The sequence below is a fragment of the Durio zibethinus genome, chromosome 26 (genome assembly GCF_047325235.1).
Source record: "Durio zibethinus cultivar Kanyao isolate XHJ-2024 chromosome 26, ASM4732523v1, whole genome shotgun sequence".
NCBI lineage: Eukaryota > Viridiplantae > Streptophyta > Magnoliopsida > Malvales > Malvaceae > Durio > Durio zibethinus.
The window spans coordinates 16659039-16675658 of record NC_143187.1 but is presented as its reverse complement, the minus strand read 5'-3'; the positions used below and the strand labels follow the sequence as shown (position 1 = coordinate 16675658).

Here is a 16620-nt window from a genome sequence, read left to right as displayed (position 1 = left end):
AAGGCACTTAAAAGTTTAAAAGCCTTATTTTTAATATTTTTTAATCCTTAGTTCGGCTCTTCAGCCAAGTCCTTGGTTTCGTTTAGGGCATCCTCGTTTCTTTGTAGTTTTTCCAGCCCACAAAAAAAAAAAAAAAAGCCCCCAAATGGTGGCTAGCTCCTAATTGCAAGTTGCAACTGCCTTCTCTTTTCTCTTGACTCTCGGCTTCATCTGCTTCTTCCCCTTCCTTCTCACGCTTCACCTGCTTCGTTCTTCTTCGTATAATCCAAGTTCTAACTCCGACTCTTGAAGCTACTGTTATTTCATTGTATCATATTGATTTTTTATATTTCAGTCGCCTTTCAGAATTTAAATTTATTCATTTAATTTTTTGTATTATTTGGTTTTATCTTTTTTATTTAAAATTTTTCTGATTTGTTTTCTTTTTTTTCCCCAATTTTCTTTTTCTTTTTTTGAAAATTAAATAGGGGCTCGGACATTGGACCTGCGGCTTGAACTAGTTGGACCGGGAAGCGGACTGCCCCCCAGTTCGATATCGGGCCGGTTATTAAAATATTGGTTTCTTCAGCTTGGAGTTTAACCCGCTTTCTGTCCATTGTCGTGATAATTTGTACCTTTTATGATACTGATTATATGAATTTATTTTCTTAGGAAGCAAGTTTTTTCCAATTTGTGGTGAAGAATTTTTTTTTTATCAATTGTTAAGATTATTAGGAGGAAATGGACGCCCAAGCGAGGAACAAGGCGTTGTTTCGTGCTAAATTGAATGCTCAGAAGAAGGACAAGCGCATAGATTCTCCTCTTGTCAGGTAAATTCACCACATCACGACCGTCTATAACTATAAACATATTCTTTATCCCCTGAAATGAAGATATTGTTGTTCTGGGGGTGCTTTTCAATGCCTATTTTCTAAAGAATTGGTCTGAAATGTATCCTTCTGGTTTGATTTCTTTTATCTTCTTTAAATCTGTATCTTTTGCTCTTTATATTTTAGTCTTCATAGCAGTTTTAATTTTCATCTTTAAAAGATGATGGCTATATCACACCTTAAAGTAGTTGTGACTTATTTTCTGACTGTATTTTCTCTTTCTTTTCTTTTGATATAGGTACAATGAATCTGACCAACCTGTCTGTCGGGTTTGTGATGTTGCTTTAAAATCTGTATCCCATTGGGATGTACACCAAGCTTCTCGTAAACATCATGAGGTAATGTTTTGCTTTCCTTGTGAATGACACTTTGGACTCTGACATAAACTTTATGCCAAAAGCAGGTTCATAATGTTATTATGATGTTAATCCACTTAACAAGAGTGCCATTACTCTATCCATTAATCCACATGTGTGTTGCACTGTCTTTTGAGAGCTCAGCTCTGAATGACTTGCATAGCCTTTGTTGCACAAGAGTTGGTTCTATGGGTTGAGGCATTTCACTATCTTTAGCAGATATGTGAGGACGAAGAGTGATTGGTTTCTGGTCTTAGGCATTTTGTACTAAGCTCTATTGGTTTGAAGATTCTTTTAATCTGTCCTGAGTGGGTAGTAGGTCTATCTAAAAGATCCTTGTGTATCTTGATTTCAACCGATCCAAATTCATAACTTAAGGTTAACGTTACCTACTGCTTGGAGTGCATTTACATTTTTAAGTGTAGCTCTATTTTTTGGTCGGTAGGAGGTCATGTAGGTTGGTTGGCCTTTGAGCAACTGCATAGGCAAATGACTGCATGTGGTAATCTTATGCATTTGGTGTGGATTAGAAAGCATAGTTCAATTTGCATATGTGAGAACTCACAAGGCATGGCTCTGGTAGTGGATGTCTGATTATGTTGTGTGCCTTTGAGAGCAGTCTTTAGTTCATTGATTAGGTGTTGAAGACAGTTGACTGGTAAGATGGTTTATGGGATGTGATAAAAATGCTACAACATAACCAACTTGCATCTCTTCATATTACTTCTTTCTTCTGACTTTGAAATAAATGTGCTAAGTTCTTTTCATACAATCTTTAAAGTTTAAGGAATTACTTTTTGTTGGATTAGTTGTGATATGATTATGCTATTGCCAAAATATTGGTTTATTTTTTGCAAGGTTGATGAAAGTTGGAGTACATTGAAACTAGAACTTGCACTGTTTGTTTGCTTCCTTAATCTTAGGGCATATGTTCTTCTGTCTATTGTTTATGGACCATAATCTGAAGGGGTTTTCAAATGTGTTTGGACAGTTGTCTACTCATGTAAATTGTATAGTCTGTCACTTTGAGTGATTTATTAATTTGTACAATATAGTGATAGCATATCAAGTCTTTGAGTAAATACATCTGGTCTTTCATCTTTTATTGAAACAGACAGTTGGATATGGATTTCAAGTCAATTTCTGACCTTCTACAGTATCTATTTTCATTTGTTTATCTATTTATTCAATTTTTGGTGAGGTCAGTTAGCTTCAAATACCGCAATTGTGTTCTTTTTAAAGCTATGATATATGTATATGTTTATTTATTTATTTATAAGTAGTCTTCCTGCAAAATGCCAAAACTTTTCTTGCAATGAGAGCTATGAGTTATCTTGAACTTTTCTTGTGATTAATTCATAATTTAGTGCAAAATCAAAAGTACTTCCAGCTTTGAGACGTCTTGTTATAGGAAATGTAGAAATAGAAGTAGAATGAAGACTTGAATTCCTTGGCATCATAATTCATTTTTTCCCCAGTATTTTGCTACTGAGATCTGCAGTTTCACTTTTCTCATCGATTGTATGTTCCATGATTTATTGGTTACACATTGATTTACATGTTCCTTGATTTGTTATCTGCTGTACTACTCTAGTTTTATCTTCTATCTTTCTTATTTAAGAATTTACTGATGAGAGGCATTTTGTTGGGACAGGCAATTAATGAATTGAAAGCTAAAGCAGCTAAGCATACTCAGGCTAGCAGTACACAACCTGGGTTGCCTCCAGGTTTTTTTGATACTCATGAGACAGAGAAGCAAAAAACAGGTAAGAACTATTGAATATGGCTTTATTTTTTTTTTCTCTTTGTTTGGCTGCATTTAGATTGATTCCCTAAAGAAAATGTTGGTTTGCAGCTGCTTTACTTTTGATGCTAGTTTCAAGATTTATTTTATGTTAGCATCTATATAAAAGGTATAAGTGCATGAGAATAAGTGAAGCGTGGTGTTTTCTTGTGGATGCTTTTATCCGTTTATCCACTAGTGGTGCTCTATGAAAGCCTGGACACACCATTTACCCATGCGCAGCAGTGTCGTATTCGTATCCGATGCAGTGGAATACATGTTGGACACGCCAAAAAAATAAAAAAATTGAAAAGGGTCAGACATGCCCGTACACATGGGACAGGGTTGGACTCAGGATGCTTGTTCAATTTTTGCATTTTTTGTCCTAAATTCCTCAATTATTAGAATAACAACAATTAAACCATAAACTAAAACAACTAACTAAATAATTCCTTAAGTGAAAAGTATTGATTTTTACATTTATATTGATTTTTTTACCTAAAAAATGTTTTTATTGCTGTGTCTTGTCGTACCTATATTCTAATTTTGTAGAAGTTGCTGTATCACCATGTCTTTATTGTGTCATGCCTATACTGTGTGTCTGTTGCTGTGCTTTTTAGGTGGTGCTTTATTCCATATATTGCTTGAAAGAAGGTTTTTTTTCTTGTTAAATCATTGGGGAAATTTATCACTTATCTGAACTTTGTGCTTTGCAAATTTGATATTTCTCATATTCTTTTTATTCTCAGTGATACAAAGGATTTGTGTAGCAGTCATATACCCATTCCCATCTTTGGTTTTTGTGTTGGATAAGTGTTGACACAAAAGAGTTGGATCTATGTTGGACTCATTTCACATTCCTATTTATGGAGTCTCTAAATAGTTTCCAAACTTTAATGTGTTTTGATCAATGAAGTGCTGTTATTGATAATGCTGTCTACCGATTCTTGAAAACTACAATATTTATCACTTATCTGAACTTTGTGCTTTGCAAATTTGATATTTCTCATATTCTTTTTATTCTCAGTGAGACAAAGGATTTGTGTAGCAGTCATATACCCATTCCCATCTTTGGTTTTTGTGTTGGATAAGTGTTGACACAAAAGAGTTGGATCTATGTTGGACTCATTTCACATTCCTATTTATGGAGTCTCTAAATAGTTTCCAAACTTTAATGTGTTTTGATCAATGAAGTGCTGTTATTGATAATGCTGTCTACCGATTCTTGAAAACTACAATATTTATCACTTATCTGAACTTTGTGCTTTGCAAATTTGATATTTCTCATATTCTTTTTATTCTCAGTGATACAAAGGATTTGTGTAGCAGTCATATACCCATTCCCATCTTTGGTTTTTGTGTTGGATATGTGTTGACACAAAAGAGTTGGATCTATGTTGGACTCATTTCACATTCCTATTTATGGAGTCTCTAAATAGTTTCCAAACTTTAATGTGTTTTGATCAATGAAGTGCTGTTATTGATAATGCCGTCTACCGATTCTTGAAAACTACAATATGTATAGCCAGGACATATTCTCTCTCTTTATATTATTATTATCATGATGAAAGGTGAAGCATGAGTAAGAAGCTCTAAAAAATTTCTAAATCATATGGACTGTTTATAATATTAGCCTCATCAATAATTTATGGTATCAGCCCAATCAAACAATCATTTATGATGTACACCATTTATACAATCTGATGAAGAGTGGAAGGAAACTAGCATAAGGATTAAACCATCTTGGACTTTGTTTTGTTTCTTTATTATATCTGATGGGTTTAACTGTAGTTATTATATATATCTTGGATACTACAGAATATTTTAATTATTTATATTAATTAGTATTTTACTTATTTTCCAAGTCTTAGGGCTTAAGGGTTGTACTTTGTATTTTGCCTTTCTACTAGGGTTTTGGGTGTACCTTGCTTGTTTTAATTTTGCGTAGGCTTGGATTTATGAATTATTGATATTTTCTGGATATTTGAGTGTTTGGTTATTGATATTTGAGAATTGTGTTTGGGAATTCATAGTTTTTCTCGAGTGTTTTGATTCTTGTTCTATCTACATCACTATCAGCACAATCAACCCTAGGACCAACTTTTTCAGAAAACAAGGTTGAACTTAACATAAATTATATGTGTCAATTAAACAAATCAGCTAGGAGCATCCGTTTCCTTTTGATTTCTTGGTAGTTGCTCTCTCTTATCTTCTGACTGTTTTTGCATTTGATGGTCTGTTTTTGATAATACATTTCATTGGTTTTGTGAGACATGCCTTCACCAATTAAATGCAAAATATAAGCAAGTAAGACATATTTCTTTTAATTTTAAAATTTGTTAAGTTGTTACTGCAGCAAGTTCATTTATCTTTGTTCATTTGTAGACTATTTTGCAAGCTGAGACAAGAAAAGGACATCGTATGTGGATAAAAAATGTGCTTTTGGTCTAACCTATTTAAGACAGAGCATATGAGTGGTGATATTTGTCCCATTTGTGAAATTTTATAAATTTTTAATTTTTCTGCAGTACTAGTTATGTATCCAACCTTATTGGAGGTTTTTTGCCGTCCCATAAGAAGGTGGTCTAGATCTGTATTCCATAGGTTCAGATACATAGAGGATTTAAGTTGTTTAAGTGATAAATGGTACAAAGGTTATATTTTTCAGTCTGGATTACATGTATACAGGTGTCAGCAGTATGAAATTGCTGTGAATGGTAACATCCTGGTAATGATGATTCAAAGGTTTGGATTTGCAGTATGAAACAGCTATGATTTAATTTCATATGAAGGCTAATTACACCAAATTAAACCTTCTTTGATTAAAGTAAGCTCCTATAATAGGTCTAAAGTTTTCTTAGAATTAAGTATTGTTGCTAAACTGACATTTATCAGAACTTTAGGCATGGGTTGTGCACCTTATTTCTTCTGATATATTCGGAAGCTTGTTTTAATAGTGTACTTTGTAAGTATCACATTGTAATTAGGCTTGACATAATTAATTCCCTTTTGTAGCAGTAACTGTCAAGTTGCCAGATCCTAATTCAAACAAAGAGCCTGGAATTTCAGCCCAAACTCATGCTAGGGAGTCGCTATATTCGGAGAATGAGAAAGACGGTTCACCTCAAAATAGTGCCATTCAAACCAAGAAGACTGAGCCACCTGTGTCAAGACATGTCACTGTGTTAGAAACCAAACAAGTAAAGGGATCTCTTCCTGATGATTTCTTTGATAAAGATGAAGCAAAGTCACCTGTGAATGGTATGAAGCCTTCTAAGGAGAATAAACAGGCTTCAATGCAGGCTACTGCTCCAGAAACTAAACAAGCAAAGGGAGCTCTTCCAGAAGGATTCTTTGACAATAAGGAAGCTGATTTACGTGCTCGAGGAATTAAGCCTGTTAAGATAGATGTCAAGTAAGTTTCTGGTTTGATGCATTAATTTATATTTAAAGGCCATTATTTTCTGGACTGAAAATTATATATCCTTTCTCACAAGATACAATTTCTTCAGCAAAAACACAAAAAGATTAAGAAACTACGAAATACGTTTACATTAGTATTCGTACTTTGCCCTTATTTAAATGGCACGGCTATTTTATACTCTTTGTAATTAGCTGATGAATAGTTTTTATACTGATATATTAAGTCCGTAACTAAGTTGGTCTTGAGAGACTATTTCAGTTGTTAAATACATGAATCATAAATATTTGATTGAAGAATCACATAAAACTAGGATAATTTGGCCATTTTACCTGTGGCAAAAGAAGTCATTTTATCTCTCTAGATGTTAGGATAGAATCTCACATCCAATTGTTTCTATCTTTTTAACATTTTTTAATATGCAGTTTAAAAGCCACCATTCCTACATTTTAACTTTATCCACAGTGGTTACAGTAAGGCTAGTTATAGTACAAAGGAATAGTTGAAATTTTGAAAGTGGCTTTATTCATGGCCAATTTTAGGGGCATCTCAAAATCAAAATAAGGATATGCTTTGCTGCTTCCAATTAAAAGATTATTGTGCTCTCTTGGAAGATCTATGTCTATTTTTCTTTTTCTTAACATGTAATCCAATATGAAGGATTAGGGTCCATTTGGATGGAGGGTGAGATTAGCTCTGGTAAGATTAAAACAACAGTGAAGAGGAAATTAGTTAATGTAGTGGTGAGATTAAAATTAGTAGAATGATATGCATTTGGATGCAGATGCAATGGTGGAGGTAAGATGAATTGTAGTGAGAAAAAAAATGACCATCAAGGATATTAGACTAAACATTGCGAATAATTAAAATTTTAAATTAATTGTCATTTATGAAATTAATAAATAATTAAAAATTATGAAAATTATTTAAATATAAATACAAAATAAAAATACAAACAATGCTTATAAAATTATAAATATTATTTAACAAAATGATATTAAACGTATGAAATATAAAATATAAAAAATGAATTAATTTAAATATAAATACAAAATAAAATAAAATAAAAACAAATTTTAAAAAAATAAAATGGGTATTATGGGTAAAAGGTCCTGTCCAGTGAGCAACTGGACCTTTTTGCTCCAATCTAAAATTATTGCTTTGGTGCTGTGCCTCATTGCGCTGGTGGTTATCCAAATGGTGTAATTGCACCGAAAAGGTGCTTAACTGCACCTCACCTGAAGGAAAGTTAAATCTAAATGGGGTCTTAGTGGATGCCAAAGAACCCAGATGAACTTGTTTATAAAAGAAATTGTTGCTTCAATAGATGTTAATTTTGATTTATTTACTCAAATATATGAAGGTTCTTAAATCCATTGTTGATATCTTCACAGTTTTGTTCATAGAATCTACATAAAGAAGTCAAATATAATTGCACTTTGGGGTTGTTTTAGAATGACTTGTTTCCTGATCTGAATTAATAAGTGATTGCTAGATATCCCATAGCTGTTGGTGTAATTAACGGAGTGGTTGAGATATTATTCTTCTATGATTGGTTGAAGTAATGAAGTTTTATTTGTATCATTCTGCATCTTGTTTCTTCCGGTAGATACGGATGGGTGGTTTTATCATATTAATAAACGGTTATACTTAGCACACATCCAAAGAGCAATGGAAGTATGGGTACTTTTGGCACTTCTCTTCTTGCAATTGAGGGTCTGGAGGCAAGGAATGCTAAATTGTGTTTTTGGGATGTAACATGTAATTTTGTTGGGTAGCAGGTAGGATCATAGACTCCACTAATTGGTGGCAATGATACTTGCCATCATTTCAATATTGATGTTGATGAGGTGTTAATCATGGTATGTTGATTTGCAATAAGGAAAATTTAGGATGGCGAAACATGCTCATAGGAGTGAATTTTTAAATTTTAGTTGAGGGTGAGTGTGTATGGTATAAGATTATACATTTTCTTGGGTAGTGGGTAGGATCATGGACTACGCTAATTGGTGGCAATGATACTTGCCATCATTTCAATATTGATGTTGATGAGTTGTTAATCATGGTATGTTGATTTGCAATAAGCAAAATTTAGGATGGCGAAACATGCTCATAGGAGTGAAGTTTTAAATTTTAGTTGAGGGTGATTGTGTATGGTATAAGATAATACATTTTCTGTGGAAGAGTGCTATGGTCAGACAATAAGACATGCAGCATTCTGTTTGATTTATTCAATTATTCCGACTCTGAGGAGCGTCTGGTTCCAAGATGCATCTCAATTTGGACAACCTTGCTAAGCTGTTATTTTAAAATGTTGTCGCCTATGGTGCATGTATAGGTCAGATAAATGTTTTCTTTTGTCCAAGGCTCTGAATTTGTGGATATTTGTAATTGTGTGTTTGATACACAACATTGATGGAGAACATGGGGTAAACCCTGTTTTGCAACTGACTAAGAGGAGACTAATATGAAAAATTGGATTTCTCATATTCCTAGTATGAAGTTTACTCAATCCTATTGAAAAGGAGAAAGGATTCCTTTGGGCTAAGATTGTGGTGTAGATACTCTTAGTTTTATGTTTTTCTTTCCTAATCCGAAGAACTTGCTTTCCCTCTCTCTCTCAAGAAAAAATTGTCTTAACATACAGCGGTATAGAAAGTTGTAAATTTTGACCAATGATAAAACAATCATCCATTCTATTCCTAGTCTTGCACACACCAAACAGACTAGGATATGAATTATCTTGTCCCACTCCTAATTGTATACATGACAAACAGAGAATACTGAATAGGATAAGATTCTGATGCAGTTCAGATGTGGAAACAATGAATGAATACCAAAACAGTGAGAAAAATCCACAATAAAGGCTAAATGTAAAATTGAAGTTGGAAATAGAACAATATGGTTTAGGGTTGTAGAACCACTAAGGAATCATATCCAACTATAATATAAACTTAACATTTCTAAAGGAATATATATACTTGGGTTAGAGTAGAATTTAATCATAGTCCTTGGATACAAATAAACCCCATCGAATCTTAGCCATTCAAACTCGGTAAAAGATTGCATGCTAGTCTAATGACCACTTAATAAATAAAAACATAATTACTGACTATAAACTTAAGTAAAATAGCAAAGATCAAAGAGCATATAAAAAATAACCAATTTGGAAATGGAATGGTCTTTTATCAGATTATCTAATTTTATCTTCTTTAGGGTGCATTTGGATCGTAATATGATGGATAGTATAGGGTAAGATAAGCAAAGGAAGTAGTCTGGGTTAGGGTGATATTTATCATCTTATTTGGCTGAGTCTAAGATCAATAGTGTGATGGGATAGTTTTATATTATGCTGTGTTTTCTGTGTGCTAAGTTAGTATAGCATAGGATATTTTTTGTCATTGGTCTAAGTTACACACCTAGTACCATTGTATTTAAATTCAGTTTTCTAATGAAAAAAATGTTACTTTTTAGGGATGGAGGAGAAATATAAAAATAAGGATATCCAATCTAGCATCTTATCTTATAAGATTAAAATACCCTTCTCCATAGGATCGAGTCATTGTATGTTAGGAGGGTGATTTGTCTCATTTGTCATACTATGCTCCTCTTAAGGTGAATCCCGAATGTGGGATAGAATGATTTTCATCTTATCTTATTCATCATCTCATGCATGAAATGAACACTTATTTTATTTTATCATTTGTTAGCCTATTCTTCTCACCATCCCTTGTACCAAAGACAAGTGCTTGAATAACTATTGCAATATGAGTTGGTTTTAATTTACTGCTTTCTGATACTTGAGTGCTTGCTCATCAACCTTCTAAGCTCCTGCTTTATGCTGCCTAAGTCATTGTGCATAACTGTCTGAAATGCTACACTTATTTTATAATTTTATGCAGTTGCTTCTCCTTACCCTCTCATTGGCTGTGTCTATTTAATGGTTGTCACTGCACACTAGAAACCATTGTGGTGTTACCATCTGATTCACTACTAAGTTTAATGAAATCTGGAATTTTGAGTTGCACGCACTGTTTTATCTCAAGATTTAATTTGCAGTAGATAATTGGTTCAAATTTTCTGCTATCTGTATATGTGTTTTTGAAACATAACCTTGAATTAATTATGCATCCTGATAAGAGATGAGTACAAGGAATTTGAAAAGTTGATTCAAGAAGATTTGCGGGAGGTGGACGATCGTATGGAAGAAGAGGAGGTTAGGTCCTTTTATCTCCTTGTAGCACTCACTCTGGCTGTTTGTCTGCCTTGTAAATTGTAATTTATCTACTCAGCAGGCTTGTGTAAGTAATCTTTTATTTCAACCTGCAGATTGATGCAGCTGAAATGATAGAAGAGGCTGAATCTTTGGAGCAAAAGTAAGTTTATTGTGCCTGTCAAAGTTTGTGGCACTCATCCACCTTTTTCTTTCACTGTGAATAAAAAGCAACTTATTATTCTTATCATCCATTTAATTTATCTTTCCCCTCATTCAGGGTTTACAAGCAGAAAGTGGAAATGTTGCGGAAGAGGAAATTGGAATTGGAAGCCACTAGATCGAATAAATGTGGCAGGGGGACAAAAGCTGATAGCAAGGAATCTAACAGTGAAGAGTCTTCTGGTGATGATGACAGCGATGAGAACTTTGCAGTTGATTGGAGAGCTCAACATCTATGAAGTCTACTGCAAATATGAGGTTTGTACTCGTTGAACCTGTGCATTTTAATGAGAAATTGCTGATTAAAAGGGAAAAAATAATAAAAGAGGAAAAAAAGTGTTGTTTTGAGTCCTACAGATGTGGATTAATAGATCCAGAAAGAAATACAACTGAAATTGTGAGTGCTTTCTCGTTTGTATAATTTTCCAAATCGTGTATTTTAGATGGTTTTTTTTTTTGGTATAAATGTGTTTTCTCGTTTTCGGACTTCCTATTCTTAATACAATTTAAATAGGCCAAAGCATATTGAAGCAGAAATGCGAAGTGCATTGTGTCACTAAAAGAAGTTGAATGATGATTGTCTAAGCGCAAATTTTTTGTGTATTAAAAATTTTAATGCTCATCTTTTCAGCTGATCCTGTTTTAGTAGCAGTCAGATCGGGAACCAGATCCATATACATCTGTCTTTTATTTTATGACGCAAAGCAAGTCAGCCATGCCTTTTGAGCTGAAGTATAGCCATATTCATCCGAGTGAACATAGCGGCCAAGCCTTTTGTATATATAATTTAGATGATCTGTTGACAGTTTCTTATGGGCTTATTGACTTGTAAGCTTGGTTTACAGGTTAAATGAGAATTTCTATTCTGAATCACATGGTTCTGGCCAACTGCAGCAACCTTGTTACAGGCTTGTAGCTGGGTTCAGTTTATTAGAGATAGTTCAAATTTGAACTGGTTTGATCCTGCCCCATGAATCTGATTTTGTTGCCAATAGATGTTTCCACTTTCCTCATTCTTTCCTTTTCAACTCAAAAAAATTGGGAAGGAATTCATATGCTATGCCTGCCTCATTAAATGTTTTTATTTTTTGTTTTTTTCTTCTGCAAAAAATGAATAGAAAAAGAAATGCAAATATATTTAAGAAATAATATTCAATAAATTTAAAGATCAAATTTCTGTAATTTTCTACCTTATTCATAACTTATTTATGTAAAAAAAAAGTAAAATAATACAAATCGAATAAAAAATTAAAGAAATAGTAAAAAGAATAAAAAAGTACTAAAAAATAATTTCAAAACATTTAACCGGCGAAAGTTACAAACACAATCGACCAATAGTCAATAAATAACAAAAATTTCAGATTTAATCCAAAAACAAAAAAAGGTACAACAGACGATAGAAGTGGAGGAAAAGGAAATGAAAGGAGTTTAGTGGTTATTTAAATTTAGCCCAATACCTTGGGTTCCAAATACTGTGGTGAAAGTCCATTCTATTAATTTTGAATTGATTTAAAGTTTTAATATAACAAAATATGAAGTTAAATTTATGATTTTCAAATTTATTCATTTAGTAAATTTTCATTGACATTATTTTTGAGTCAATTTTTCAAAAAATTGTTAAATATTATTTGATCTCAATTTTTTCAATAATTCATACTCTTAAATCAATATTACTAGAAAAAATATGTTTGAGAAAAACCAACTCTTTTTCTTTGGTAAAAAATATCAAAATATACAAATTTGAAAAAGGGATCAATCCATCAATCCCCTATTTCCATAACACTCTTTCGCCATTTTCCAAGCATGAGGATTGATCCAAGATCGATCCTCTCATTTCTAACGACTATATTTTTAAATATGGAAGCATGAGAATCAATCTCCTTCATGTAAGAAGTTTGAATAAAAACAAAATTTAAAGTGAATAATGACACTTTATTAATTCCAATAACTCACAAAGGCCGGAGATGATTTCCCACTATAAAAGAAGCTTCCAATACATTTTAAATAAGAGAATGATAAAACAAGAGCTTTAAATCAAGAAATCAAGAGCTTTATTGTCCATAGTGCTTTAATTCCATATTCTTTTTGTAATTATTGTATCCAATCTTCATTTGTCTCTTCATCTTTGTACTTAACCTTTGCAAATACTTATTAGAGGTTTTTACTAGTTTGCAAAAGCCTTTATATTCAAAGGGGACTTTAGTGAGTCAAGAGGTGAGTTATCATTTTAAGAGCTTTGTAAAAGATTGGGTAGAATCTTACAAAGGAGTAAAGGTTGTTATCTTGACCTCAATAAGATAGAGATTATAATTTATATACAAACATTTTTTACTAGTGGTTTGAAACTTAGCTAGGAAAATTAAGAAAGAGGGCGTAAAGCCTTTGAAGAAGGACTAAACCTTTTATAAATACTTGTGTTTGATTCTTCTACATTTTTTATTTTTCATTATTGTTTATTTCTGCTTTAATTTCATATATCTTTTATCTTTTATATTTTTAATTTATATTTATTTAAAAATTATTTCTGGAAAAGAATTTGGAGATAATTTAATTCATTCTTATCTTGAATGACTACACTTAAGTTAACACATTCTAAAAATTCAAGTTTAGAAATAAAGTTTAAGTCTAATTAGCAAGTGATTTTATAAATCGTAAAGTACATTTCTTTATCACTTTTTACATATATAAATTATATTGTATACATGTACTTTTAATGTTGAATTTAAGATTAATGATTTTATTCATATACATAAAAAAGTTAATAATAATAAAAAATATTATTCTAAAATTTTTGAAAAATTGCAAAATATTGGAAATTTTTTAGTGACATATTACTAAAATTTTCAATTTAACAAGTTTCGTCAAAGTATGAGACGAATCTTTTGAGAAATAATATATGCATATATATATTTTTCAAACTTGAGAATTAAAAATAACATAGTTAGATCATATTTTTATTTTATCTAAAATTATTATGATTTCGAATAATTAAAAAAATTTAAGAAAATTTAAATCTTTTACAAATAAATTGTCATTTTATTTGAGAATTAATTTATGACCCATAAAATGCATGAATTAATTTTATTAAATTAAATATTATATACATAAAATTAGCATTCTTCACATGATTATATCTAAGTCTTCAAAAAAAAAAAATTATAATCTTTATACAAGTGATACATATATACAAATCCAACTTTCATTTCATAAGAAAATCAAACATTTTGAAAAAAGAATGTTAAAAAATCTTAAATATATAATGAACAATATTATTGAGCAATAAAAAAATAATAAAAATAAGGAAAATTAAGTTTTCGTTGAGTCAAATTAATTTTATTCAATTTGCATCATCTCTATCTTCTATAGTAATATACACATATTTGCAAGTTTGTATCAAATAAAAAAAGTTATATTATAGACACCTGATTTTGTCCGAACAAATTTTAGCCATTTGTAAGACTTTTAAAAATCCGGCCCAATTCGAGTCCAACCTATCTTTAATGTTGATAAATTTTTAAAAATTAGATTTTAGACTAAATTGGCCCAAATGCTCTATTGCCAAACTTGATCAAATTTGATCAAACAAAGTTAAACTTAGTAAAAAAACAATCAAACTTGATCGCACTTGGGTCAACTTTTGGAATTATAGTACCAAAATATATAGAGTTTTTACATTATCTAAAATTTAAAATTTTGGATGATTTTTAGCACTTTTCTTGTTATTTTCATGGTTTTAGGTTTTCTAGTTTAAGAATTCATTTTCATACAAGCCATGCATGCAAACACACAAGGGAGATGTTCGGCCCAATTATGTAAGCTCAATGCCACCTACCTTGATCCACATTCATGCAATTTTAAGCTACTTAGACTCTATCATATTCGGCCAAGAGAGAATTATGATCCAAACATGACTCTTTTACTTAGCCATGAAGAAAATGTATTGCATAAAGACTCTACTTATTCAGCCATGCAAGGGAGAAGAACAAGTTGCAAGATCATGGACTTTACAAGCTTAATCTATTCAACCAAGGCAAATCCAAAAGAGCTACCATGTATTTTTTCCACAAGGAAGGCTAGAGGCATTCTGCCAAGATGAAATTGAAGTCCACCATGAAGCTTGATGCTTAGCCTTGAAGAAATTAATTTGAAAAAAGATTTTATCCATTTAAAATTCAAAGACTTGGATAAAAACCAACTTGTTCTTGAAACTCTAAGCCTTAGCCGAATCTAATGGAAAAGATTATTCAAGATTTGATTAAGATACAAGCAAGGGCCAAGATTGAAACCCCAAGAGACCATTTGGCTAGGAACACTCAAGCATGGAGAGTCCCATTCGGTCATGAAGTTTTGTAGATCATGATTAAGCTCATTCAATTATATTTGAATTAAAATCAAACTCTTGTGAAGCTTATCCCCTTTTGGTAAACCTTTCATTATAAATATGGAGATCATTCACTCATTTTCATTATCCTTTTTTTTTATTCTCTTCTCTATCTTTTTAGTTCTTTTAGTTCTTTAGTTCTTTAGGTGAGTTATTAACTTAGGTGACAAATTTGCTAATAACCACAAATTTTTTGTTTTCTTTAAATTCTTTTAATTCAAGAAATATTATTTTCAAAATCTTTCTTTTCTAATTTTCAAGTTTACAAATCATGTTTTCTTTTCTTTAATTTTCAGCTAGCATTCTTTTTCCAAGATTGATAAAAGTTTTTTTTTTTTCTTGCAAGATTCAGCCTACATTTACTTTATTATTCTTTAAGTTGTTTTCACGTAATCTTTGTTTCAAGATTTCTTCAAGTAATTTGACGATCTTTAATTTTTTTACTTTGTAATCTTTTAAATATTATTTTATTAGATCTAGTTTTTGGCAACATTCTTTTTCTTCCCAAGTGGCAAGTTGATGAAGTTAAGAATCTTGCCTACATATCACCTTTAATCTTTATTTTTCTTGTAATCAAACCCTAAATTTCCATTTATTTAGATATAAGCTATTAAGGTTTCACCTTTGGTACTTGTAAGTAACCTAACAATACAATCTATAATTCTTAAAGAGACGATACTAGAATACTTCACTTTATTACTTGATTTGTGCACTTGCAGGTTGTATACAAAATGTAGCAATCAAGTTTTTGGTGCCATTACTGGGAATTATAGCGTGGTTTGTAATATCAATAAAGAATTCCTAAGCTTTTATAATCGAAACCTTTTTTTCATTAATTTATTTTTCTTTTACTTTTTTTGATCTTTTTTTTTTTTTGCATATGTAGCTCTAAAAGTGTTAACTTAGCTCTTGTTGATCAAAAAATTGAGAGAAGCATTAGAAGAAGAAGAAAAAGGTAATCAACATCACATTCTACAACTCCAATGGCAAATATAAACAATGAGGGGCAAAGAATATTAAGGGACTATGTAATTCTCAATGCAAATAGTTTTCAACCATCCATTAGGATGCCAGTTATTCAAGCCAATAACTTTGGGATAAAGTCTTCAATTATAAAAATGGTCCAAACTTTTATACAGTTTGAAAGGTTACCACGTGATGAACCAAATCTCCACCTTTCTAACTTTCTTAAATTATGTTACACTTTTTTCTAAACATTGTTTCTAATGAAGCAATTAGACTAAGATTTATTTTTTTTTCTTTTAGGAATAAGGTGAAAAGTTTGTTGTCTTTTTTACCACATAGTTTAATCACAATTTAGAATAACTTGTTTCAAAAGTTCTTAGCAAAATTCTTCCCACCAGCCAAGATAACA

General features: G+C 31.4%; 1 protein-coding gene across 11 annotated transcripts; it reads left to right on the top strand.

Annotated features, from left to right (window-relative positions):
- On the top strand, positions 1 to 11877 carry LOC111275314 (zinc ion binding protein). Of its 11 annotated transcripts, none has more exons than XM_089755069.1 (10): positions 1 to 269; positions 468 to 597; positions 707 to 809; positions 1108 to 1207; positions 2880 to 2991; positions 6027 to 6423; positions 10570 to 10645; positions 10759 to 10805; positions 10923 to 11122; positions 11496 to 11877. In XM_089755069.1, exons 3-9 carry the CDS (start codon positions 721 to 723, stop codon positions 11101 to 11103), a joined length of 1002 nt encoding a protein of 333 aa, XP_089611195.1. In that variant the 5' UTR covers positions 1 to 269; positions 468 to 597; positions 707 to 720; the 3' UTR covers positions 11104 to 11122; positions 11496 to 11877. The 11 variants fall into 11 exon arrangements, with proteins under 11 accessions (XP_089611195.1, XP_089611194.1, XP_022716312.2 ...); XM_089755068.1 differs by having other exon boundaries at positions 43 to 307; XM_022860577.2 differs by having other exon boundaries at positions 43 to 307; positions 6024 to 6423.
- Positions 11878 to 16620: the final 4743 nt, after the last annotated feature.